Below are 27,912 nucleotides of genomic sequence, written 5' to 3'. Positions count from 1 at the left end.
TTCCAGATGCACCCTTATTTATGCTTTTGGGTTCCAAATTTTCAAATAAACAGAGAATTATGAATACAGATAATTGCGTGTGCTTAGGATCAAGTATTTGTTTTACCACAGGCTGAACTCTGATGTTCAGTTTCAGGTTGCATATGTTATCTATGTTAAGTGCCTAGATGGAAACTGAGGTTCAGGTGCAACCACCAGTATAAAAAAAGACTCACCCACATTTGCAGCATTTCAGCAGAGGCAATTGCTGATAGTATTTCTCCGTCACTATATTTCTCCCCTCATAATTTCAATCTTCTTTTTTTTTCTGTATCACATAAAATGCAATTCCTTCCCTCAGCACATTAACCATTACCATCTGCACCTTCCATGAATCTTTTTACAGTGATGTTGGTAAAGCCGGAATTAGACTGATGAGGACCTTAAGCACCAGGAAATCTTGGTGAAAAGGAATTTTTCTTTTTAAACAAGGAAGGGGTTTTGAATGAAAGGCTGATAAACCCTACGTCTTCACTTTCCACCTCCAACAGAAAAAATATTAAGCTCACACTGTAATACAAAATGTTAAGGCTAACCCTACAGAGTAATTTACATCTTGTCTTCACATATGTGACAAGGAAAGTGGAGGATCTGTGGCGTATTCGTGGGGCAAGTCTATAGGAAATATATTGAGTTCATGTGTAAGATAAATTACTTAAGAACAGCTGGTTGCTGTGTGGAAGCTGGAAATTCCGTGTGGGTAGGGAGGTGCACCCTTCCTCAGTGGCACAGCTAATGAGATCTGTTTGTTAACATAGCAAAAGGTAACTCTTCAATTTGATGTCACCTTAATTTAATAGTTTGTGTAACGTTCTGCTCTTAATCACCCATAATAGGATCTGAAATACATTATCGCATGAGGAAATTTACAAGGCTTCCTCAGAGGGACATTGAGAGATAGATTGGGAGGGTATTTGCAACGAGAAGGGATATTAATAAAATGAGTAAGTGGGAAAATTAAGGTGAGAGCTGGAAGACATGGAAGAGTGACATGGCTAGGAGCAGCTCATGTGGCTTTTTCCCTATGAACCATACAGAGCCCTTTTCGCACAAAGCCGGAGCTGCCAAGGCACTGCCCTAATTGAGGGGGCGTGGGGGTCCTTTGCAACCGTGAGGTGTCGCCCGGGGACGGGCAGGGGCAGAAGCTGCCTCCTCACAGAAAACGCCAGAGGGGAGGGAGCCGCAGGCACTGGCGACACCCACCCGCGCGGAGGGGCCGGCGGCTGGAACACGGAGTGTGGCGCGGCTGAACGAGGGCGAGGGGCGGAGGGAACCGGGATTCGCTTTCAACGCCGCAGCGGGGAGGCTGCAGTTCGGGCGCCCCCCGAGGGGAGCCGCGGCCGGGAACAGCCGTTACCGCCTCCCTCCCTCCCCGTGGGGCGGGGAGAAAACCCCTGCCGTCTCCATAGCAACGGCGGGTAGAGGCGCGCGCGCGGCCCGCCCGAGCCGCCGCTGCTCCCGCCTCTTCCCGCAGCGGGGCCGGGGATGTCGCTGCTGCGCGGGCCGCGGCCTCGCGGAGCCGGCAGGAGGGGCCCCAGGAGGCCGCCGGTGGTTAAGCGGGACTGGGACGTAAGTGCTTCCCCGTCCCGGGTGCCGAGCCGGGGCTCGGGCCTGCTCCGGCCTCGGCGGCTCCTCCCGCTCCTCTTCCTCCGGCTCGCGGGAAGGGCCGGGGGGCCTCGGCGCCCACGGATGTGCCGGCTGTGGGAAGCCTCCACATGTCACCGTCATCCGTGGGGGCTCGCATTTGGAGATACCCGATTTGCGTGTGGGTTTGGGCGGGCAGGGGATACGTGACGAGGAGTTGCGTCGGCGTGGCGTGGGCATGACCCCCTCTCGCTTCCGTGGTCCTGCAGCCTTCCCGGCTGGCAGCTCGCCCTCGAGTCGGAACAGCGCCCCCGGTCTTGGTGGGGGTATTTCTGCTGGTTGCCCACCTCGCCGAGGGTGGGAATGCTTTAATATGCCATCAAAATGCACCATTGTACCGGTTTATGCTAATTATATTGTGTTTCTTTAATGAAACTTGGAAAAAAATCCAGTTCGTCCTCAGTTCGGCCTTTTGATGTGTTCTCTGGTTCCTGTTTGCAGAGTACTGTCCACGATTTGACAGTCCACCGTGCAACTCCTGAGGACATAGTGAGTTTCATATCAATCCCCGTTTCTTCTCTGTAGCAAGGAGATTTAGCTGGCTATCTAGCATCAGTGTTCACTGTACTTATGGGGGTATTTTCTGTCAAAGTTTAATCTCCCTTACCAAGTTTCTGAAGATACTGGCTCTTTAGCATTAGTTTTTTGTTTATGATGTCATGCATCGCCAGCTTTGGCAGTTGGTGTTTTTCAGTTTCCTGTTTCTACTAGGAAGCACTAGCCATAGTTTTTATTTCAATGAACAGCATACCATCATAAAAGCATAAAAATGTAAATATGTAAAAACTCAGTGGAGTAGTTAAGTTAAGCCTCAGCCTCCCCTCTGCCGGAGGGACTGAAACGTATGCTTTGTTTTAGGAATCCAGTTCTCATGATACTAAATTTTTATTTAAACAGTTTAACATCTTTTTTTTATACTGAACGACTTGTTCATTACAAAATATGTGAATTCCACAGGCAGTATGAGTTATTGTTGCTTATAAATTTTGACAGGTTATTCAGAACAGATGGGCACAATAGCAGAGACTTGATTCTATAAGTGATTGGCTTGATAGCTTCCAGATGCTTTAGCTCACACATTTAATTTGTTTAATTTCTACTTAAACTGAAAAAAAGAAATTATATATAAACTTGTTAGAAGAAGAGAGAGAATATCTCTGGTCACTGACGACATTAAATCAGGAAAAACGCATTATGTCTTTTTATGCATGTTATAAGTGGTAGTGTTTGTTTTTTTCCTCCCTTTACAGCTGAGAAAACTCTTACTGAGTCAGTAGCGTAGGGCAGATGGAAAGTGTGAGACTTGCCCCATTCACCTTTGGAGCCCCTTTGGGCTGGTCTTGATGGCATTTTACACTTCTGCACATTTGTGAGGCTGTCATTGGTACTACCATGAAGTTAACATAAATAGTATTCAATGCATGAATGATAAAAATCAAGAAGAGCTTGCTAGCATTACCCTGCAAATTTTGCTTTAGATTGTCCCTTGATTTTGAAATAGTTTTCCTTCATGTTTATGTAGCTGCGTCGCCATGAAATACACAAATCAAAAAACAAAGCACTGGCACATCTGGAACTGCAAGAGAAAGCACTGAAAAGAAAATGGAAGAAGCAAAAACAACTGGCTGCTGATTCCTTGGAGAAAAGGAAATTGACTCTGATGCGTGAGGTGAGAGCTAAATCTGCACTTTCGGCCTGTTGCAGATAATTTGCAGGAGTAGTAGAAAACTGCTCTTGCACATAGTTCGACATTTGCTCCGCTTGTTGGATAATTTGACTTTGTACGCTCTCCCTCCTCTCTGTGCTGCATGCATGCAATGATTGGAATAGGCTGTGTAACATATTAACTGATCTATACAGTTGCACATTTGATCCTTGTTGCCTGGCTATGCCCTCTGTAATTCTTCAGGTCTCTGCATCTGAGCCGGAGCTGTTTGCAGAGTTAAACTGTGTGTTGTGAAAAGAATGTGTTCTTATTGCTATCTTGCTTTCCCCTCTTCCTGTCTAGTGTTTTTCTTTGGTGGAAATGTGAACATTTCTCTTCCTGGGAGGGACATCCTTATCTGCCACTGCTTATTTAAACAGAGAAAATGCAGAGTCATAGGGGCAGAAAGGGTGAGGCAAGAAGTTGGTAAGGAAGAGCTTGTCTGGAAGGAAAATTGACGCAATGGAAGTTGAGGAGCTATGGCTGCTGGCAGCCAAGCTTGTCATCTGGGAATCAAAATGCTTGTTCTCTAGGCATTCTGAAGCACTCTGACTGAAAACATTGTTTCATGTGCTTCTGAATTTTGAACTGTAGCAGCAAACCTAAGCTTAGCTAACGGACAGTAGTTTTTACTGCCTGAAAAGGGATTTCAGTGATAGATGCTATCCTTTTGTTTCATGTGGCAGGTAACTCCTCGGTATATGTTATGAAAACTAATCTCAAAATATGCTCATTAGCTTCCAGACTTCGTTGTCACCTGGGCAAAAATTGTTCTTGTTGGTGAAGAACAATGATGAACAATCTTCACCTAGCAGTTAATGTAAACATAATTTAGTTGTCCTGTAAACATGTGGTGGGTTAATCACCACAGACCTCTTCTCTCTTTCATCTTTTGTAAATTTTTGTAAGTCTTTATCTGAACTCTGAGAACATTCAAGCACAGGTAGAAACAAATGAAAGTATATAGAATTAAAGGTCATCTTCTAGCTTCCTATTTGACACCTGTTTCTCTGCAATCACAGCAGAATTTTTGTTAAGGATATTGTGCTAATGAAGCCTCAAACTTTAATTTTGACCTTTGTTATTTTCACACTTTTCTGCCAAGTGCATTTTAGCGGCGTATTTAAAAAGCTGTGGACTTCTACACGAATTTCCCTAATGTAATAGCAGGCTAGTATCAGTACGACTTCTGTCCAGGAGTAAATTATGTATCAGAAAGGTAGTTTAGACCACCTGCTCTAAGATTTGGCTGGACTATCTATTATGTAACTTTGTTATTTTGCAGGTGTGAAACTCACGGTTAGGAAATAGTCTTCCGTAGTTGTTGCCGTTTCTAATGGCAATGCACAAGTTTCAATTTTTTCCTCAGTGGCTTTCCCATCCATTTTTAAGAGATTACTCTATTCAGCATACCCTGTGTCATCTTCTGAATCCGAGAAAAGATGCTTCCAGATGGGAAGACAAAAGGAGATGATGCCAGGCAAGGTAAAACCCATCTGGCTGTTGCTGTTTGAAGCACTGACATCATCTTGTGTGTAGAGAAAAAATAAGGTGGGGGAGAGTCCCCATTTCACCTAACCCTAGCTTAAATGTTGTTAATGGCTGGGTCCTGTTGTTCGGAGTAACTGGGAAGACTCTTCATTCTGTGTCTCCTAGTAGAGCAGGACCACTGTGGATTGTCTCCCTGTCTCTGTTATATTGGTGATCTTTCTCCCTTATTTAGTACTGTGAGTATAGCTTCTGAAGCCCTTCAAATCCTACTCAACTGCAAAAGACTCAGAGACAAAAACTAGGAAGATGCTGCTACTAGTGTGTTTCCGCTTGACGAGAAAGAGTAAAAGTTAGAAAATGGATGAGTGACATTTTAATCTTTTGGGGATTTGTGTGCCTAAAATCTGAATGAAAAAATAATATTGGATTGTCTCTATATTCTAGATTGTGAATATGTAGGTACTGCACTGATTAATCCTGTAACAATCAATTTTTAAAATAACGTTAATGTATTGCACTGAAGGATAGGTGTTGAGTGGGTTATCATAATGGGAAGGTTTTTAGAATTAGTCCTGTTTAATTATCTGTAGTAACAATCTGAAAGAGGAGGGAAGATGAATTTTAATGACATGCATAGGTGATACCAAACTGGGACAAGGTGCGGCACTCAGTGAATTTGTTGAGGGCACATAAATGGGCCTAGAGGGGTTAGAAGCTGATATCACTTTGTTTTCTGCTGATCACAAGCAAACATGAGCTAATCTACCTTAGGAGCAATGCTCTAAAAATATTTATAACAAGTTCAGCAGGAGGGTGAAGCTTAGGAACCTGCTCATTCAGAAAGTGATCTAGTAGGAAGGGTGAAAACAAATTAATCAGGATAATTTTGGCTGAATAAACACGTTACCTTAGTTTTAATTGCCTTAGGTAAAGCAATCATGTTCTGGAATGGGTAAATATTTTTTTTTTTTTTTTTTTCTGCAAATCTGGCATGATTTAATCTAAAAACCTGCATTGTTTTGACCTCAGATTCCTAAAATGGAAAGACTAGATTTAGTTAGTATGAAGTGTAAAACCTGAATAGTGATTTGGAAAAATGGATATGTGAGGTGATGAGGAATGAATATTCATTGATTTGCTGAATTGGTTACGAGGAGATATATTGCAGTGTAATTCAGGCTCAAAAGACTGGACAGACATGGAAACTAGGTATACGAGGAAGCTTCCTGACATTAAAAAACATAGTAAAATGAGAGGAAAAAAACAGGTGAAATGCTACTGCCTAGAATTTTTTGAATGAGGCTAAATATAAAACAGCAAACTTATCAATGGGCACTGAAAGAAAGTCTGTGGAGGTAACAGTGTATAGAGCTTTGAAACTGCTGCAAACCAGTCCTCCTCATGGTTCAGTGGAGAGCGGAAGTTGTCCCCCGGTTCTCAAGTTTTGTGTAAGAGGGCATACATGAGTCTGTCCTTTTTTTTTTTTTTTTTTTTTTTTGTGGAATCTTCTAAAGTACTTGCAGTCTTTCTGGCTAAATCTGATTAACCATGATGAAGTGGAAGTCACATATATCTGGTCTCCTCTCAGGTGTTTAACTACCTCCTTCCCAGATTGTGGGATGTAATTTTACTAGCTGGCCATTTCCAGCTTTGTAAATGAAACCACAAGTCAGTGAGGAGCTTTGAATTGGATTCTGCCCACAAAGCCATGTCCCCAGTCAGCTCCATTTGGCTCACAGTAGCTGAATGCCTCTTGCTTTGCGCTCAGAAACCTCCCTCCTTAGGAGGCAGCTGTCTTGGTGCCAGTGATGGACTTCAGAGCTGTGCCTTGTGAGAAATGTGTGGAGACTCCCAAAATGTCTTCTGATGCCAGGTGTAGTCAGCTGTGTTTATGTCTGTTGAAACTTTTATGGCGGTAGGTGGCTTAATTTTTAGGCAGGATTTTCAATAGTCAAGGCTGAATGAAAAAAGTCTGCCAGAATTGGTTTGGATCTCATAAAACAGTGCAGTTTTTGGGTGTCTGTCAGATGTAGGTAAGTGTTCTTTGACTTGACAACACTGAGATCAAATTATTTGAGGATGCATACTGATTTTTTTAATTGCCAGACGTATGTCTTCGTTTTGATGAGTAGGTCATAAACACCCAGCTTCTTGTCTGTGTCAGGCTGGGAGCAGAAGGGAGTGAGAGGATTTGCTCTAATAAGAAACAATCAGTGCTGGTGGGGGCCCCAGAAGTAATAACTGCTTAATTTTTCAGAAAAACGAGGTGAATTCTAGTCACTCAGAATGAAGTATGTTATTCTCATCTATCTTAATTAGGATCTAATTGCACAGTAACAACGTGGCAAACATTGTCTTGTTGACTGTTCTCTAACTGTTTAGAAGAAGAATACCAAAAAAACAAAGGAAAAATTGGTCTGCTCAGTATGAAATATTTCCTTATATGCTATACTTTCAGATTCTGTCTGATCAATACCATTTGCAAGATGTATTGGAACAATCTGATCAGGTTATGGCTGTGGCAAAAGACTTACTTCGGGATGCTCCTCGCACACGAACAGGTAGACCATTTCATTTATATGTGGTAGTACATTTAAGATTATCTCCTTGCTTTTCAGAAATACCGCTCTTTACAAAGTATTCTTTTTAACTGTTTTCATCTCATCATCTGGCATAGTATGATTGATCCTGTTCGTGTTGGACGAAACACAGATGAGGGTGACACCTCCCATGGCAGGGGAGAGCGAGCCGAGGCCAATTATTCTACTGTATCGGTCTATTGTGGAGTTTTGGATCACCTACTGTGAAACACCTGACCCTCACTGTTTACCCACAGCCAAGCTACTGGCCTATACAGAGCACCAGTTTGAACCATTGTAGTAGTCCTGGTTTACATTGCTGCATGGGTTGACTACTTGCTCTTGCATATTGGTTGAAGATTTATCAGCAATTCTTGAACAAGGCTTTTCCTTTTCTTATCCTGGTTTGTGGGTCCTTACGGGGCTGAAAGGCAGGATTTGCAAGTGAAATCTTAAGCTTAGATTCTTTTCTCTGTAGGCTGCTGTTCTCTTTTGCTAATAATGACTGTTTCATCTTACATGCTGCTTCTGCACAGGTGTATTTACAGAGGTGGGATGGCCAAAAGCCTGGTACATGGCTGAATGTATTAAGAAAGCTCTATGGTCCGCCTTTGGCAGTTATTTAAAGCAACATCCCTGTGACCCGTTTTGTGCAAAGTACAGGAGCTTGCTTTTTCCTACAAAGTCCTGCAACATTCTACAGACTGAGTCCTGTGTTCTTCCCTATTTTGTCTGATTCCTCTAGGTTTCCCTAATGTAACAATGGCTCCTAATTGTGACCTAGAATCATCTCAAGGACCCATTGTACAAAAATGCAATCCTCCCACTCAGCTTTCCATCCTTAGTGAATCTGTCATGGACTCCCAGGTAATGTATATTCAGTTCCATGCATGTCCCATAGCTTTTTTGTTTGCACAAAATAAGAATATTCAAAGGTAGAGTTTCCAAGCAGACCTAAACCTTTCTTCTATGTATTGATAACATGTTGATAATGTACGTATCCAATGGTGTTAAATGGAGGTGAGTTTGTTTTGTGAGACTCTGGGAATCATGATTTTTTTTATTTCTTAACCTTTGAATATGAGAGATACCAACTTCTTATGTCTCATAGAAGCTGTCTTGTATTAGCATGCTCTCCCTTTTAAATTCTGGAATTATCAGCAAGGAACAAAGTAATTACAGACTAAGAAAACAACTCTTGTGTCATTTAACTAATTGCTACGTATTGAAATATGCCTCTCATTTTCTAATTGTGTCTGCATATATGGGGGCGTAGGCAGTTGGGCTCCGATATATTTCTGAGAGCACACATGTTAATGTATCCCAGTTAACTCCACAGCCTCGATTAGTCCTACAAGTTTAACTCTTAATAATTCACGTTCTTTTACAACTATTTAGATTTGTTTCTATGTTTAAAAACTGTTTACACTTGTTTGAAATTTCATTCAGATTGCCTTTGTGTTCTGTTTTCTTTTCATAACATGAGTTGTACCAGGAATGCTCACTGTGGTTTGAGAACAGGCATATGACGCTCCCAGAAGGCAGCTCATGATGAAGACCAAATGGGCTGAGGGAGTGAAAGTGACGGTGTCACTTACCTTGTGGTTCTCTAATCATGTTTCCTACTATCTTGCACGAATATCTGCAATTTGAGTTTGAGTACTGCTCTGTCATGTGTTTTGATGTGGTATTTGTTTACTGGGTTTTTTTAATATGAAGAGTTAACCGTAGTGCCTTTATAAGCTGTATTGCTGGATGCATGCTGCAGGATAGGCTTAAATTTAACATGCGTGTACTAATAGTTGTCGTCTGAGCTCCTGTGAGATTTTCTTACGTGCCTACGAAAATCATAGTTAAAGGCTATCTGGTGAAGCCTACCCAGAAGCACAGAAACCTGGTAGTTTGAGGAACCCTAATTCCAAATTTGATTGCTTAAGTTTTGCTACGAATGTGGTACATAGGATTGTGTTTTGTTCTGGTTGCATTTAACACACAGAATATAAATGTCATTTTGCAGATCTCATTACAAGATTGTTTAGCTTATAATGTCAAATGCCTGAAATTTTAGAAATGCTAAAATTACGTGGTTTTTTCCATGTTCTGCCTGATAATGTATCTGTATTTGTTTTGGTACAGTCTTTAAAGCTTTTTAATCCTACAGTGTGTGGTCTTCCTTATTTAATACAAGTAATCCAAATAAAATATTGGATATTGAATTAATCACTTGCTGTGTTATTTTCAGAGACAATTGTCAGTATTAGTGTTTCTTAGGTACAAAAGATCCCCCAAAACTCTTCCCACAGAGTGCTGTGTTTTTTCTTCCTTTTTTTTTTTCTTCCTTTTTTATATTTTTGTTTTGGAGGTAAAGACTGAAACAAATGTTCTTATTTTTTTCTTGAAACAATTTCAGAAAATTGATTTCTAACTTCTTCCTAAAGACAAGCTGCAATTGCGCTGAAAGTCCCTTTTGTTTTCTTTGTTGTTTCCTAATAAGGCTCTTAATGAAGTGGAAGATGAAGTATTATCAATCTATCAATCAGAAGATGGACACCATGACTCTCCAAATTTCAAATCCAGCATCAATTCTGACAGGTCAGTACAAATATCCATTCAGGTTTACACCTTCTTAACACTGGAAACTGATTAAACCGTGTTAAAAGTGTGTTGCATGCGTATAGTTAAGTTACTCTTTCTGTTTTCACCCCCCGCCTCCTACTTTCCCGCCCTCAGAATACTAGGGAAACTTCTTGTAACATTTAGACTGGGAATGAATGTGAGCAGGGAACTTACCTGTATTTTAAAAAGGTCTTTCTTGACTGTACAGAAAAACCTAGAATCATGCTGTTGTCCTATTACAATTCACTGTTATGCTTGTTTTGAATGTAGGCTACTTCGGTTATTGAAAGAAGATTCCTTGGTGAATTCTCAGTTGTGGGCTGAAAAGGAAATGAGAAAAACTCCCTTATCACAGCAACCAAATGTGCCTTTGACTCCAACAACTGTTTCTCCATCATTGGATCAGTCAGGTTGGATTTGCCAAATCACAGCCTCTCAAGGGTTGTTAGGCTATTCACAGGATCCTGTCTAGAATCCGTTTTCTGGGTGGGGGTGGGAGACAGAGACGTGTGCTAATTTGGCTCAGATGAATATCCAGACTACAAAACCAGCTCTTCTAATAAAATGACGTTGAAACATATTGCTATTAAGAACATACCCAAAATATTAAATATGTGTATTTTTTGTTTTGTGTTTAAATCAGCCCTCAATGCTACCAGTGTAGTCAAGAGAATCTATTCAAGACTTCAGAATGAAGACGAAGAAGAGACTATAGACTCCACTTACACTGTGAGACAAGTGCTGAACCCGAACTCAAGAAAACAAAAGCAAATTGCAGCAAAAAGTTTAGTACTTTTAAAAATAGCATATCTCCCTTTGACCAAGGTCCTTAGTATCATAAGAAAATGTAGCTTGAAATGGATCTTTGGAAGTCATCACAGGGCTAACTCCAAAGTCTGATTGGAGGGGCCTTGTCCAGCCGAGTCTGGAGCATCTCTAAGGATGGATATTCCATACCCCTTTGTGCAGTGTATTCCTGTGTATTCTGCGTGTTCATTGGTGAAGCAAAGTCTGTAGGAATCTGGGAACCTTAATGCTACCCATTACCTTGCTAGCCGTGGAGTTCTCTCCTGTGCAGGGCTTTTGTTTCTGATCCATGCTGCACAGGCTATTCTATTCTATGCTGCACAGACTTAAGATTCATTTCACTCCTTGTATTCTACTTATATTTTTATGTGGGGACTGATAGCAGATACAAACTGTAACATGAAAGGGTTGTTGTAAAAGAGTTGCTCACTAAATACTTGAAAGCAGCTGATGTTTTTCTCTGGCTGTTCACTGGCAAACTGTTTCCGTGCTTTTAACTGAGGAGCAAAGTATAAAGAGGTATCTAAGATAAAAGCACCAATACTTGAGAGGTACTAACATGGTGGCAGAAAATGTGTTTTTTGATGATCTGAAAATAACTGAAATGACAGGGGACATTCTTTGATGGTCTCTTTCAGCTCAGGGCAAGATAGGGCCTCTCCTTTGATTTACTTCAATAAACAAGGGAATTTCATTGGTGTTGCAAAGCTTTCTATACAAGTTGAAATTCCAATGACGCTTTTTCCTTCCCCCCTCAGTGAAAAGAAAACAAACTGCACAGAACTCTGCAAGACAGAGGAGAGATGATTCTCCAGCTCATTCAATCCCCATTGACCTTCAGAGGGACAATAAATCTAGCCTAAGTGTTCTCAACCGCATGATACATGAAGTGGAGCATGAATTGGAGGAATATGAGCGATGTACAGGTCGTGAGGTTCAAAAAACTGAGAGAAGTGAAGGCCTCACTGGGTTTACCTTGTCACTGGTGAACGCTCTCTGTCGTTTGATGCGCTACCTTAAAGAGGTGAGAAGGCTTTGACTTGCTTCTGTAGAGTGAATGAAAAAAGGTATAAAGTTACTTTACAGATGTGAACTTTGCTCCTTGCTGGCTGCCAATCAGTTTACTTTGATGTCTGATTATCATTGCTTATTATTTGGATTGCACACAATTAGGAGTTAAAACTTTTAGTTTGCTAGAAACAGGTATCCCTAATGAAGAGGCAGGGTTAACTGCAATGAAAGTCTCTCAGTGGCTATTAGCAGCAAATACCAATTGAAATAGTTTTAAATTTCTTATTTAAATATATTCAGAGTTGTAGCAGGGGATTAACTACAGCCTTGTGTACAAGTTAAGTTTTCTTCCTTTGCCTCCCAAAGGCGATGCTATTGTCACTAGAGCAGTGGACCCAAACCCCAGTTGTCTTTGAGGGATTCCTCAGCTCTCTTTTTCTATCCATAGCAGCAACTTCACCTTAAGCAAGACTGACCTGAAGTGCTCACTATAGATAGCAGTGTGCAGCTGGGGATCAATGGAATTCCATAAAGACAAGTGCCTGTAAGCCATGTAGAACTTATTTTTAAAAAAAAGAAAAGAGAAAAAGAATGGGGTTTATTTTACCTCTAAACCAGAGCTACTCAAGATGCAGAAGTTCACAGATTCATCAGACCTATGTGAAATTTTGAACCAGATTATGGCAGTTCCTGCACTCTTAATAGACGCAGCAGAAGATGTTATCTAAGTCCCAGTGCTCCATTTCATAGCAAAGGCAGTAGATTCCTAATGGATGTGGAACTGGCCTATTTTGGTTCCTTTTCAGAGTCTATAATAATTGGTGGCAAACAAACCAACCCACCGTATTCTAATTTTTTTTTTGTCTGGATGTATAACAACTTATTCTTTCTATTACCCTGTATTTATTCTGTATGGAAGAATTTACTTTAAGGCATGTCTCGGAAGCAAACCGTAAATAATCAGTTCAAGAGTGAAAAGCCGCTACCGTCAGAAGATGGACTTTGGCTGAGGAGTCTTATGTTTTAAAAGAAGAATGCTTGTTCTCTGTTAAAGTTGTAATACCAAAGCAAGGTATTAAATTTGGTTCTTATGCGGTTCTGGGGAAGGATCTTCTGGACTTCCAATAGCATGTTTTCCATTTACTAGGAAAACATCAATTTAATAACACCAAATTCATATTATGATTGCAGTTATAACCCTATTTAGATTGTCTTTAATTTGTGTTCCACAGAAATGAGTTATTCTTGACGCTCAGGCTTCCTCAAAAACTACTCCAGATCTTCTTTGTCTCTTTTTTTTTTTTTTCCCCCTTCTTTGTTTGTTGCTGCTTTCTCTTTATGAATGTAACATTAAAGGTATCTTAAGAGCTTTTATCCTATTCAGACAGAAGGCCAAGGAGCCTGAGTGTTTAAGGAGACTACTTATTTTGAAAGATGTATACTGACTCTTACTTGTATTCCCAATTTTTACTGAGCATCTTTATGATGTTGTTTCTACATTAATAGATGTCTTACCATTCCTTCCTTCCAGGAGTTGATTGTTGCTTGCAGAATTGTCTGCAACTTTTTTAGATTTACTACCTAAATCCATGAGCAGAAATACGCAGAAGTTGCTTAAGCTACAAAGTGTGGCTGCTAATATTCAGAGTTGCTTGAGATAGATGGCATGCGTCCATAATCTTCACTGACTTTTCCCCTTTTCATGGAGCTTTAGTTACAGTTAGAATTTGAGAATTCACTGGGAAGAAGCAGAGCTTGTCTGAGTATTTCCTAACACCTGGTCCCTGTGATGCTAGGAATAAATCAAGTGTTTGTGTGCACTAGATGTGTCTTGTCTAGCCAGGAGAGTTAGCAAAGTTTCGATGCCTGAATTACAGCTGGCAGTGCATTTCAAGAAAGTGACTTTGCAGCAGTTATTTTAAAAGCCTCTAAATTCAGATAAACAACCGGTCTTCAAGAGGTTTTGAAGCTTCTAGAAAGATTTGCTCCTCTTCTGGGGATAAAAAAAATATTTTCAAGCTTTTCTGCAGAAATGATCGTAATTCTTCTGCATTTAGCAAGGATGTTGCATAATTCAGTCTCAAAACTATATATAAAAAAGTAGGAAGAGAAACTTGAATTACTGAATCTTTCATGAAAGTTGTATTAATACGAGTGATTAAAAAAGCAACTCCAAGAAGCAGCCAGTGAATACAGAAGAGGCTAGAGAGAAGGGGAAAAAGAAGTTTTTGTAATGTTTGCCAAGCCATACAAAATTCTTAAAGGGAAGTGGATGAACCTGACTCGATTCCTAACTGAATTTCAGTGTCATCTGTCAAATGTTGGAATTATTTTTTTCCCCATTCTACTAAGAATGCTGGTTTTTTGCCAGACTGACAGGGCAAAACGTTGGAGTGTACACATACTTCATTGATCTGTGTCGCTATCTTCTCTGTCTCTGCTTCTGCATATTCTGATGCTGTGTTAAAGGCTATGGGATCAGAGGTACACCTGGCAATAGGCTAGGATGAAGGTAGTACTCCTTTCAGGGTATACCAGGCCCAAATCCTACCCGATGGTAGGAATGGATGTATACAGCTGTTAACCCTGATGCTCTGCTCATGCATAAATATAAGACACACAGCTGCTTGGAACTTTTCTTCCAAGACGAGGTTAACGCTATGTAGGATGAGTAGATACAATAGCTCATCCAGACAATCTGAGGCACCAATAGGCTTCATCACTGCTACCAGGGTTAAAGGTCTTTATTTTGTGCTATCTTTGGTTTCTCAAAAGATAGGACTGTGTACGTTTTTTTCCATTTTCTGTGACAGTCTGGTTCACTTGGATCAATACAGAAAAGCTGTTCTCTCTTAGTGGAAGAGAACCAGAAAATGCATGGCTTGTCTCTGATATGTTTAAAGGAGGTATATCTGCCTGTTTTGTGTCTAGTTGACGGTATTTGTGGTTTATTCTCAAAATTATTTATTTATTCATTTACTTTATGCAGCTGCAGAGCTGTTGTGTCTTAATACCTCTTCCTTGGTGGTTTTTCACTTCTGGTCCCAATGCCGTCAGAAAATAATCTACGGTATGTTACAGGCAGCTCATGCTCTAATTTTGTCTGTGCAGCAGGAAATAGCACCCCTGTTGCTTTTCAGGATCTCTTGTGTTTTGGAGATAAGATGTATTTCTTTTATTCAGGGTTTCCACTGAGTAAATGCAGGCAACGATCTGGGGAAGGGCTCTATCTGCTAATTCTGATGAGTTTTTGTGACTTTGTAGTTTTTGCTCTTTCAGTTATGATGGTCAAAAAAGTGGCAGGCGTGCATTCCATTTACCCATTAGAGGTGGAAGAGATTCTTTTGTGTCTTGTACAGGAAGTCTGGTTACTGCAGTGGTCTGTCTTAAAATAAGATTGATAACATCTTTTGAGGCCAAGAGGTTCTACAGTTAGGTCTTTTGCCTCACACTTAAGCAGATTACTTAGCAAATAAACCCTTTTGTCTTCTTTACAAAAAATTAATAAAGGAAACCCTCTAGAACTCTTTTTCTCTCTGAGGGAAAACATTAAAAAGCAACTACTTTCTCCTTTACTTAGTCAAAATTGTCTTCATTAATGAATTAAGGGAACTAAAGAATAGGCACAAGTAGGACAGGTTACTGACAAGCGTCGGCATACCTGAATTTATTTGGTTACTGCATGAAGATTCAGTGACTTACAAAACAGCACCCATGCAGAGAGAGAATGCTGTAGCTAGAGCCTGTAAAAGTTGTAAAGGCTGAAGAGCAAGGATGTATAGAACTCCCTACAGTGTTCTGGAGTAACAAAGAAGGAACAGTAAGCTCTCTGTCAGTTCTCAAGCCCTGAAAATTGGATTTTGTCATGACAGTAATGAAGCCAATTTAGCAGAAGGGGAAGAGCCGTTACAGTATGATATTATATGGACCCGTTTCCAAATACTAATCTGTATTTGTTATGGTAGGTTTTTAACTTTTTTCCCCTCTTTAGAGTGAAATACAGCTGCGTGAGAAAGAGGTGATGAGGCAGCAGCATGAGGAGATGTTGAATGAACACAGAGAACTGATTGATGCTCTGACTGCAGAAATACTTCTAGTGAGGGAAGAAAATACTGCTATACAGGTACTGAGCTGCCATCCCCCTAAGAATGACTTGCTAGAATACTGAGCTGTGTTGCAAATGTGCTGAGATGCATTGGCATATGTTCAAGATATTTTGACAATAAACAGGAAGAAAATTATAAAATTGACTGAGGAGCCTGAGAATTATAATAGTGGGCATGGTAGGGGGAAGGAATGTTTGGAAAGTCAACATTTTATCTTCCTGTATGTTGTTTAACTTTAAAGCCTGAGAAAGTGCTAGTTCCATTAAACTGAGCTTTACTTCATCAATCTAAATGTTTAAGTATCTGCCTCCATGCTTCTATACTGTTGAAACTACTGGAGCGACAGAGTAGACTAGATGTAATATATTTTCTTTTATTTCAGTTTGCAGTGGAGGTAGATTTGTTCAATGGTTACATTTGGGAATGAAGCAATAAAGCAACCTTGGAGAGAAGTGGGTTAGGAAAAGGAAAACCAAATAATTCATTTGAGTCAGGAGGAAAAATAAATGGGAAGCATGGAGACACTAATATTTAATACCTCACCGGATTCTTACAGATTCACATAGTGGTATTCAGAGGCCAAATTTCTTCTTAGGGCTGCTTGTGGTATATAATATTCTAATTCATGTTCTTAGACTAGAGGTTTCTGTATCTCTCTTTTTTCCTTCCTCCTTTAGAATAAGCTTCAGCAATACATGACGGTAACAGATGAACAGCTGATCTCTCTCACACAAGCATTTAAAGGCCTCCCTTTAGTAGAACCTAGAAGAGAACAAAGTCCAAACCATTTTGGAACTGCAAGCAAAGGTCCAGCAAACAGCCAAGGTGTGTGTATGCATGTATGAAGGATAAAACAGGAGTTATGGTTAGTTTATTCCTGTAGTAAAAAATCTAGTACTTAATTGATTTCTACTTGAATACCTCTTGTGTGAGCGTGTATCTTACCTCTGGAAACTCATGTGCCATAGGTTCTGTTGTGCGTACAAGTGTTTTGCTACAGATTATTTTTTAACAATATTATAGGTTGTATACCATCCTGATCGGCAACTTTCTGTCTGGATCAGGACTTCAAGATTAATCTTTTAGTCAAGTCCTGGGCTTAAGCTTTAAGTGATACATAATGTATTTTTAAAAGAAAAAAAAAAAAACAAACCAGGAGGGGAGTAGCCGTCACCCATTAAGATGGTTTACGAAATCAGGTTTCTTCTCAGGGTCCTAAACAAACAAACACACAAACAAAAACCAACCCACAAATGCAACTTAATCAGGATCTCACCTTTCTGTTGCTGAGGCAGCCTGACAGTATGAGATTGGTTCTTCTCTAAGACACTGGAGGTCGCTGCTGGCCAACAACAGCAGCTGCTGAGGCCTGTTAACTAATCAGGCAGAAGTCTGTTACTTGGTATTTGTGGCTTTGTATCAGAGGTGAGTGACCATTTGAGTGCTATATAACATAGACAAAGGCTAAGTTAAGCAAGTAGCATTGATGGCCAAACTAACCAAACATGATTCACCTTGTACTTTTAATGTTCTTTCACCATGGAGTTTTCTCCCAGCTGCCTTTCCCAGTCGGTTGCTTAAATGCATCAGTTTTGCTCTCAAGGCCAGTAACTCCGTGTGAATTCCAAGATTCCTTAGAGCTATTTGTATTCCTTAGTTAAATGTTGTTTTTGTGGGCATTTTTTTGTGGTCAAAAACATTCTTCCTGGCTGTTTCTATGGGGTTCTCAGGAAGAAGCCACAGACCGGATCCCATTTCTGTGATTTCCCCAGGCTTTGTAAAAGCAAACAGAAAACCCCACCCCAAAGCTTAAAACCCAAACAATCAAAAAAGTGTGCCTCAAAAAAAAAAAACCAAACCAAAAAACCCAAATTCCAAACCTTCCATTCAGCAGTTCTGCGGGACTAGAATTTCCAAATCTTCTTTCCTTATTGGTCTCCCTTCTCAGGAAAAGGCATCTTCCTGAGAGGAAAGCTTCCTAAAGTTACAAAAATATTTCTTCCTCCTTCAGAAGGAGATCCCGTGTATCATTAAGGCATCTGACTGGGTGTGAAACATTTGTGATGGCTGGTTTTATTACAGAAACCATGCATAAGTTACCATAGGACTTCTCTGGAGAGAGGAAGAGTGGCTGAGAGAGAAGAGGGGGGAATATCATAGTGACAAATAGCACGTGAGGAGGATACTTCGGAAATGCAGTTCTGTACAGTGAAGCAGAGCAGGAAGATCCTTCTCATTTCTTCCCAGGGTCATTGAATAATGAGTGGGAGGTTTTAGATTCATTCTCAGAATCTCAGTAGTGTGAACCACAACCAGTATTTTATACGAGCACCCTCCTCTGGCTTTTTGCCTTTGAAGGGTGCTTTTTCTCTCTCCTATTTTGGGATCAGATATATTCTGATTAATTTTACACTTATTTCTCTTTTTGGGAACAAATGTCCTGAACAAAATCGTGAAGGGAGAATTCAAAGTAGCACTGACGAGCAGGGGATATAAGCATATTAAAATTACTGTGGTCTCACAACTAGCTACAACTTTTATTTCACGCTTTTCATTTTGTGCCTCCCTGGTATGTTCAAAATAGATGGCAATATAGACACAAACTAGTTGTAGTTAAATAGAATCATAGAAATACAGAATAACAGCTTATTTTTTTACTGAACAAATGCTTGATTTTAATTAAGCCATAAAAAGATCATCACAGAGCTAGAAAAAGCTTCAAATTGTTTTCTACTCTGCCATTGTTGCCGTTACATTTATAATATAGGTGCATTAGGACAAGGGCATAGGTCTGCTTTTCTCAAGAGAACATTAGCAAATGCAGCTCACTTACAGACATCTGACTTGTGAGGAACTGGTATTTAAGTCTTGCACATGGGCTACAGACAGATGTCTTACTAGTATCCTGAAATTGTGAGGCTACATGTAAGAGCTCTTCTTACTCTTAAGGCCAGTAAAGATCTGTATTATACTGGAGTGAGAGAATTCTATACCTGTGGATCAGCAGGAAGTTAGAGTGTGTGGGGAACATACTCTAGTCTGTGTTTTCAGATACTTGAACACAAGAGTTGATATTGAGATTTTTTTCCCTACAATGTTATTGCACTAAAACTAATTCTGCTCCCCTCCCCCCCGCCTTTGTTGTTTTTTGTTTTTTTTTTAAACTTTTATCCCTGCTTTGTCGTCTTCTTTAGAAAAGCCTCATTTGAGCTATGCTGAGCCCAGGACTGATGCAGGCATCAGGGAAAATATACTGAAATTCCCAGAGGAAGAACTTCCTTTCAAGTTTCCCCCAAGGTCAAGTACCTCATGGGGTACAGGATCCAGTAGAAGCTTGCCAGCTCACATCTTCCAGCCAGCTGTGCTGTTGTCACCACCTCGCCAAAAGAGCAGTCAGGAATTGTCTCCCCTCCAGAATGGTGAGATCTCTCTGGCTGTAGTAGACCTGGGAGTCCGCAGCGTGTTACCGTTTCAGTCTTGCACTACCTTTAGAGATGTATTTTCTATGGAAATTTTTTATATGCTTGGACACACTGGTGCTATAGCTGGAATATCCTCCTTCTGCATCCAGATATGCATGTCTTTTCTTTCTATGCCTGTTGCTAGATTTCCTTTAGACTTTCTGTCCCATGCAGTTCTCCATCTACTGTCTGCAGTCCTGTCAGTGGCAATCCAGATTGGCATTTTTATTTTGTACTGGTTTTGATAGCTCTTTGTCTATGATATGCAGCACATCATCTTGGATTTCTGTCTGCTGGTGGTGTAATCCAGCCTCCATCACCTTTAATCATTGGACTGCTGAAGACTGGAAATTCAATGTCTCTGCAGCCCGTGCTGCAGGCAAACCAGGATGTCTGTAGACTGTGAACTTTTGCTTTCAATCATTTTTCCCAGCAAGGTTTTTCTAAAAGCTTTGGGAGCAGGTTTCCACTGGGTTTCATTTAATACACAGGAAGAGGCTGAAGAAGTTTTGGGTGAAATTATGTGGTGCTGGATAACCAGATTAACACAGTCTTGTGTCAGAATCCATAGGCTTTGAGAGTTTTGTGGGCTGGTAGCTCAATTCTGGTTGTTAGGAGGAGGAAAGTTCATCGGGGTGATTAGGGGAGGTATTTATAATTTAAATTTAATGAAGTGAGCAGAAGGGAAGCCCTCTGTGACTCCCAAAATTAGGTGTTTCCTCCTGCAACTGTCATCATAAGCACATGCATCTTACAGAACATGCTAGGCCCCTGTAACCCTCTGTTGCTGAGAGGCAGGTAATTATGTCTATGGATAGCTTGATGGTTGCTGACAGGAAGTATGGCACAGTAGTGGGGTGTCATGCCTTCCCTCCTCTTCTTTTTTTCCCCCTTTCAGCTGTGTGGCTTTGTAAGTCTTTTCCAAGTCAGAAAATTAACCCCAAAGTCCTTTGATTTAAGGAGTTGGCCGGACAATTGAAAGTTTATATCTAGCTCAAGCTTTTGGTGGTCACCTATGCTGCAAGGAGGCACATAATAAATCAGGACGAAGTGAACTAAAGGTAGCTTTCTGCAAAGAACAACATCTGGCTTCAGTCCCGTTGAGAAATGTCAGATGTTGCCTGTCACTTGAAACAAGAATATAAAACTGCATTCCTGGACTTCACTATAGCTTAGTTGTGTGAGAAATGTATTGTTACTCTTTTACAACTGTTAAGGATGCTGAATGGCTCTACAAATGTTAAACTTATCAAACGTTTCTTTATGAAAAAATGTTCATAAAACAGATTTATATGTAAATTTTTTAAATGTCATGCTCTGCTCAAGAGGCAGAAGCTGAAGTTTGGGAAGGAGTGGGCTATTTGGTATATAAAGCATGGAAAATCTGGTTTTGATCACAAAATCCAACTTGAAATTAACATGTTGCAGCTGACAGTGCTGTAACATAGTTGTCGTGTGCGTGGTGTGTTATCGGTTTGCTAATGATGACCACAGAAAATACCTAACTACTTTTGTTGGGTAGAGTGCTTCTTTTTTAGGGTCTGAGTAAGTAGCTACTGTATTATTATTGCAAAAGGCTTGTATAGTTTTGTTTGGTTATTCTAAAAGCTTTGTTACCAACCAAGTATAAATACCAGAACTAAAATTTAAACTTGGAGCTTATGAGGTAAGGCAACAGAATATTGGAAAATGGAGGACTAACTCAGAAGTAGTGTTTGATCTATCAGCTAAGAAATTCAAAACAATTTATTTTTTTCTCTGACTTCTCTCTCAATCTCTAATTAAATCATGTAAATGTAAGACTGTTTGCAATATGAAATACTAAACCTGGTGAGCTCCTGCAGCAGGATCTTGCGCAGAGCGAGTTTGATGAGTAACATAACACCATTCAGGCTAGATGTTACAATTCAAGTTCCTGCTTGATTATTACTAGCCTGATGCAATAAAGTCACTGTTCGTTTCCTTGATGAGGATCACATGTCTCTTTCCTTACTGTTCCTTTATTTCTTGTTTGTAGTGTTTACAGCCATTTCTCAGTCTCCTGAAAACACCGAAAGAGAGCCATGCAAGGAAAGGAGCTCACCTTCCTCCCTGAGAACACAGAGCACAACTGAGGAAAATTGTCTCATTTCTCAAAGGCAACCAATTCCTTCTGCAGACGAAGACTTGGAGACTTCCCATGGGAAAATCAATCTGTCCTGCCCAGGTGACACTAGAAAAAAAAGCACAGCTGAAGAGTTATTTCGAAACGGTGATCTGCTGGGACAGATAGCTGAGCTCACAAGGCAGAACTCTCTAATTAAAGCTCAGCTGAGCAAATTCAGAGACTTCTCTGAAGACACAAGTGACTGCCTACATCAGCCAGACACAATAGGAAATGCAAATTCTAGTCCAGAGTCCTCACAAGGACAGGTGAGAATTTAACAGAAAGGGAAGGCTGGATTCCCCTTTCTGCTCATCTGCTTTCCCGTAGCTTACTGATGGTTAAAACTGTTTCTTTCCTGTTGTCAGTTGTTTCAAGGAAAAGGGTAGCAAAACAAATATTCTTTTCATTCATTTGCTTGGAAACTTGTGATTTTTATCATTCCTTAAGGAGCTCCGCAGTAGTTTCTCATATTGGGCCTATGTTGTACATGAGTGCTGAAAAGTGTGCAGCGCATTTATAAGTTTAGGATAAGGTTATGCTGCAAAAAGAGGTGTGATTGCAACATGGTCATGTATACCTCTTTTAGCTTGGACAATAGTAACAATAAAAGCACTGCACCAACCCACAAGTTCTTGTCAAGCTTGTAAAATACATATCTAAATCCAGGCCATACATCTCTTCTACTGTGATCCAAAAGCCGTGAGATTAAAGTTAGTGCAAGCACATCTCTTGCAAATAGTTAATTACAGTGTATGTACTAGTTGGAACTGTCTTGTCTGTCCTGCTGTGTGGTGAGAATCCCAAAATCTTTGGGAAAGAGAAAACTTGAATGCTTTCACATAGTTCGCTTAGAAAACCTTTAATCTGCAACTAAGCAGCTATTCAGTGGCACCCCAGTGAGTGGAGGTAACATCACAGAAACGCCTAATCCCTGCCCTTGCTATTGTCTTTAGTTTTGTTTAATTGAACAGTAATTCAGGCACTGCAATGGAAGATCTGAAAGATTTTAAACTTCCTCATGTAAATGTAGGCTGAAAGTGTTTGTTGCTTTCCAAATTGTATTACGTTGTGTAATGTTTAGTCATTTAGCTGTATAAGAAGATGCAAACTTTAAGTGTTCTTTTTGTGAAAGCAGTTACTGGAGGGGGAAGGGAAGGCGTTAAAGTGGATGAAAACCTGGTTTAAAGATGAGTTCTAGGATACTTCTGCTACAAATCTGCTTGCTTCCCCACACCATCCTGAATATGTGTCTCTCTGATTAAATATTTTCTTAATTATGGTTAATTGCTGGATGGTTGGGGGGTTTCTTTTTTTTTTAATGATACAGGCAATAGCTGTTTTCATATTTGTAGGAAGACCAGTTTAAAATATTCTTGTGTTTAATCAATTAAGGACTTAGACACAGGACAGTGCAAGGGACAAGTTCAGATTTTTCACAGGAGTTGCTATATAATCGTTTATTTTCAGTTGAAAAATTAAATGCATAGAAGTACTTGAAATATATTGCATGCTGTCCCTGAAGGTGCAAATTTTAAGTTTTTAATTGGAAGTAATTATCCAATTTTCCAAGCAGACTCATTTCATGGCATCAAAGAGCTTGGAGGAAAGGATAGCAGAGCTGAATCGTCAGAGTACGGAAGCACATGATAAACTGTTGCAGCTAATAGAGCAGCAGAAATTAGCTGCTGCCGATACAGTCCCTTCGATGATATCTCCTGTTCTGCCCCCATCCCTAAACTCTACTGGTAAGTACCTGGCTTCAGGAGAAACAAAAACCAGTAAGACAATGTTTTTCCCCTTTTGGGAGGTCTCTGCCTTATCTGATTGGATCAGTGGCTATGGTCAGCAGTACACTTCCTGTAAATGCCTGTATGGTACAGTGACTGTGTTAATAACTGTGTGACTCCTTACTTTAGAGAGCTAAAAATACATCAGCTAAAAAAACTTCTCCTAAAGTTAGTCTTTTAGTAATTAATCTGCTGCAATATCATGTTTCATGCTGAATCTGTTCTTCGTTATGTCCTTGTCCGCAGAACAGTTCTGCTACAGTCACTGATGGGCAGAACTGGGCTTTTCCATCAGTCTCTTCTGCTGGAGAATATCTTCTAAAAAGACTAAGTACGTCAGGTTTCTAGAAATCGTGGCAGAGTGGTTATCCAATTCTCAACCATAGTTTAGTCTTTGGTCTTTGGGGTGCTCTTTCCGTCAAACTACCTTGCAGAGTTATTGCCAGTGCTAATAGAAAGAAATAACTGAAGCTTCCCATTTTCTGAAGAGAGAAATTAGGGAAGGGAATATTCCTGCTGATCCAAGATCCATGGATTATCTGCCATGTGTAACTATGAACAAAAAATACTCTCCAGCAGGCAAGGGCTGCTTTATCTTTTCATGGAGTTACTGCAATTACAGGCAGAACTGCGCGTGAGCATGTGCACATGCTCTATCAAGGACACCTGCCCTTTCCCCCTTCCTAAACCACAGAGGATGTATAAAGGGAAGGACTTGAGGGGGAGAGGAAGGAGGGGGAGGAGAGACTACATGTGTGTGCATATGCATGCAGGTGCATATGCGATGACTCATGCAGTGTACTCATAACACAACGCTTCTGTGGCTGTTGTAACACAAATTCAGCGTGATAAGTGAAAACTTAAAGGAACAAAGTAGAGAAATTGGAAGTCTTTAAGCCTCTGATTGCTAAAACCCAGAAGGTTTATCCATGGGAGAATCATTCTGTATCTGTGCACATTGTCCATAGTTGCTCTGAGTATCTGCTTTCAATATCTGTCACTTTCAGAGAGTGGGTATGGGGTTGATGTTTACCCTGATGTTTTACAGCTGCTCTGTATTCTGCGCAGTTGTGAAGAGTTATGTGATGCCCCTCAATAAATGGGAAAATGAAATGAATGTTGTGAAATGTTGCTGTGCTCTCATCAGAATCAAGCTATTACTTATTTCCTAGAAAATGCAAGGAGGACAATTGAAGTGTCTATTCCCATGGCAGTTGCTATGGACAGCTCCAAAGAAAATAGTGTTTCCCCTGCCAGTATGACCAGTATAAGAAGGTAAAAAGTAAACCCTTTACTATTCCATTTTTTTAGTGTTTTGACTGCCCATGCAGCAGAACTTGAATACAATGGGAAAATTGCCATGTTTTTATTTGGCTTCATGGACTTTCCCTGCCTTCGTTACACTCAACTCTGTGGAGATGGGACAAAGGTCCAGTAGCTTTTTCACAGCTTCCATTGTTTGTGTTTAAAATACCTGCAGTGTGATGTAAGACAGATGACATGGGTTGCTGACGACTATTGATGAGGGGTCCTAACTCAGTATTTGAAACATGATTCTGGTAGTCACTTCCATTTTTCACTTTTGCAATTTCATTTTGAATGTCTGCAGGTCTGTAGGAGACTCTAGCAAACCTTGTTCACCCCTGAGTGCCCATTCAGAAAGTGTGAAATTGACTCCTGTCAGCCAAAGGCCAAAGGTAAGACTGAAGAATCTTTGGCCAGAAAGTTTGAGTGAGGTGTCATATAAGGAAAACGCAAGGCAGATAAAGAAGGGGAGAGAGCTCTGTCCTACCTTAATTCTACAAAGGCTAATAGTAATCTATCTGTGGCAGTTTGCATTCTGGACAATTGGTGAGAGGAGACGTAAATGCTAGTGACGTTAGTTGTTTGCTGCCACAGAGCTGTTATTTACCAGTGAATAATCCTGTAACTACATTTCCTGCTGTGGCATCCTCATATGTGAGGACGTGTGAACCTCTGGCAGTGAGTCCAGAGAATTTCAGGTAATTATTATGACATACTGGTAGAGGCGCATATAAGAGGCAAGTGAGCTCTTACCTAGGCATTGCATAAGTCAGTTGGTGAAGGATAAATAAATCAAAATGCAAAGAAAAATCACTGATCTGTGTTTCTGATTCCTGATGTGCAACGAGAAGAATAGACTACAGTGAGATGCTTTCATGGGGAACTCAAGGCCGTAGTACAGCCCGGTAAACCAGTCATAGATCTGTTTGTATGCTTGACAGCAACCATGAGGAGATAATTAATACTGGCTCTCCTGATGTCCAAAATAACCTGAATTGATGAAGAGAAACAAAGTTAGGGTCCAAGTCTCCCTATCCTGATGGCGAAGTATACATCCCCAGACGGGAAATTTGGAATGCTTAAGGTAGATGTGGCTGAAACTAGGTGTCTAAGTGGTGTGACTACTTCTGTGGTGCCTGTGGCAGACAATCCTACACAAGCCAGCACTAACTAGCAAGTTTGAGAAATTTATAATGTGTGAATTTGAACTGTTTTCTTCGTTTGCAGGTGGAAAAGCCGAAAGAAGAAGGCTGGTTTGCATTGTCAACGCACATTACGTAAAGGAAGCTGCACTCAAGTCCTGTATTTTTAAATTTTTTTTTATGAATTACAATTAGATCACAATAGTCCCCTTCTCTAGATGTGCAGTTTAACTCTGAAGTGCTTTCATGTCAGTGCCATCAGTATAAAAAGGTCCATATGCTTATTGTATTTGTGCCATACAGAGTACTGTAGGAATTCCCAGGAATGAGCTTCTGTCACATGCTGCTGTGACATCACCGTGTTTCACTGAATAAATCTTTCACAAGATTATGAACTGAGGCTGCTGTAGCAATACAAATGAGCATCTGATACCTGTGGCAGATATGCTGAAGGCGTGAGGTTTTAGAGAGTGCACATGAGACTTTCTGGAGCATGTATTTGCACAAGATACAGGAATAAAAAAATTCAAGAAGAACTGACATGAGGGCATGTACCTATGTTGGAAAGCAGCCTGGAGATTGGGAAGCCAGTCTACTCCTGCATCAGAAATAATTTGTTCCTTCTGAGGTTTCCAGTTGCTCCCAAAAGTTGTGTCTTCTGTGTAGTTAACTTATCAGGAACTACATCTGGACTTGAGGATTGCTTTTTAAAAAACTCATGTAATGCTTTTATAGTAAATATAAGCTGACTATTTGAAGGTGAAATCAGAATAACTATTTGCTGTGTACTGAAGTATGCTCTCTTTGATACACTGTACTCGTATCAGTTTTCTATTGTATTAAGCTGTTTTATTATGTCTGTATATAATACTCTACCATGTTTTTATGTTGTTTTTATTTGACTTTTTAAAGTAGCCATCACTTTATTAACAATAAAATCCAGTACTGTGAGGAAATGCTTATATATCTGTTCCTTACATTGTAGTAAACCAAGGCAAAACCTTTTATAATGGAGGTAAAAAATGAAAAAAATCTGCAGGTCTCAAAACTGGATTTTGAGTGAAGTTGGTGTAATTTTTCTTTTTTTAACTGTTAAATTTGTACCTAAAGATATTTATGGGATGGGGCATTAGAAGGGGCCAGCCCATATCCTTTCTGTCAGTTCAAAGGGGGGGTATCTTTCAAACAGATTTAGAAAATCTAAAAAATGTGAGATTCAGAAGAGGACCTGGTCAAATATTCATTGACAGTTCTGCAATTTATTTTTCTAGTGTTAACTTTGGGAAATGAAGAAGGCCCACCGTCCTGTATTTTGTGAAGTAACAGTTAAAATTGCTTGGAAGAAATCCCCCAGTTCATGCAGAGGCAGGAATGCTGAGGTTGGGGTGGACTACATAACCATAGTGCCCACACTGTTGCTTCTGATTTCTCTGAGCTAATGGTTGCTACAGATGCTCCATAAGCATTTAGTCTGAGACTTCCTTTTGGAATACAGGATTGGATTAATCTTCTGAGTCATCATAATCTGGTTTCCTTAACAGGGTAGCTGCTCTATCAAATAACTGCTTGTTCGTAAGGTGAGTCCTCTAGCTGTATTCCAGTCAAAAACACTCAGTGAGGTGAGAAATACTGCTGCATTTCCTTCATGTTGCTAGTGGAATCTGAGTCTCCTGGAGATCAGCAGCACTCAGGTTCAGGAAGACTGTGGGTCCTGCTTCAGACTCAGGACTATTGAGAGACCTGTTGCCCCATAAAACAGCTGTGGCGCAGAGCACCCAGCTTGTGGCCACCTGAAGCAACAGGACCGTGCAGAGCTCCAGCCTGGCTCCCAAAAGGCACATAGCAGAGCTGCGCATTCAAACTATTAACTCTTTTTCTCTCAGCACAGCTAACTAGCTTGGGTACCACCTTGCACTGATGTGGCTAGTCTGGTGCCAGAGCTCACTTTCAACATGGGCTGAACGCTCTGCTCATTTCAGAAGGCAGGAACGTGTTACTGGGTGTCTGCAGTCACTCCCATCAATTCCTCCACACCCTGTGACTGGGGGTAGGCAGCCTTCTGTGGCTCAGGTG

General features: G+C 40.4%; 1 protein-coding gene across 6 annotated transcripts; it reads left to right on the top strand.

Annotated features, from left to right (window-relative positions):
• Nucleotides 1-1,206: 1,206 nt before the first annotated feature.
• On the top strand, nucleotides 1,207-26,892 carry SPICE1 (spindle and centriole associated protein 1). 6 transcript variants are annotated; one of them, XM_075107458.1, is made up of 17 exons: nucleotides 1,207-1,608; nucleotides 2,125-2,172; nucleotides 3,206-3,352; nucleotides 7,338-7,440; nucleotides 8,204-8,325; nucleotides 9,953-10,050; nucleotides 10,345-10,484; nucleotides 10,718-10,858; nucleotides 11,640-11,905; nucleotides 15,884-16,015; nucleotides 16,676-16,823; nucleotides 19,193-19,417; nucleotides 21,477-21,871; nucleotides 23,176-23,350; nucleotides 24,565-24,667; nucleotides 25,002-25,089; nucleotides 25,925-26,892. In XM_075107458.1, exons 1-17 carry the CDS (start codon nucleotides 1,525-1,527, stop codon nucleotides 25,976-25,978), a joined length of 2,469 nt encoding a protein of 822 aa, XP_074963559.1. In that variant the 5' UTR covers nucleotides 1,207-1,524; the 3' UTR covers nucleotides 25,979-26,892. The 6 variants fall into 6 exon arrangements, with proteins under 6 accessions (XP_074963559.1, XP_074963570.1, XP_074963579.1 ...); XM_075107469.1 differs by having other exon boundaries at nucleotides 1,288-1,608; nucleotides 23,179-23,350; XM_075107478.1 differs by lacking the exon at nucleotides 25,925-26,892 and adding an exon at nucleotides 25,639-25,727 and having other exon boundaries at nucleotides 1,288-1,608.
• Nucleotides 26,893-27,912: the final 1,020 nt, after the last annotated feature.

This window comes from Phalacrocorax aristotelis, chromosome 1, assembly GCF_949628215.1.
Source record: "Phalacrocorax aristotelis chromosome 1, bGulAri2.1, whole genome shotgun sequence".
NCBI classification, from domain to species: Eukaryota; Metazoa; Chordata; class Aves; order Suliformes; family Phalacrocoracidae; genus Phalacrocorax; species Phalacrocorax aristotelis.
This window is presented reverse-complemented; position numbering and strand designations above follow the sequence as displayed.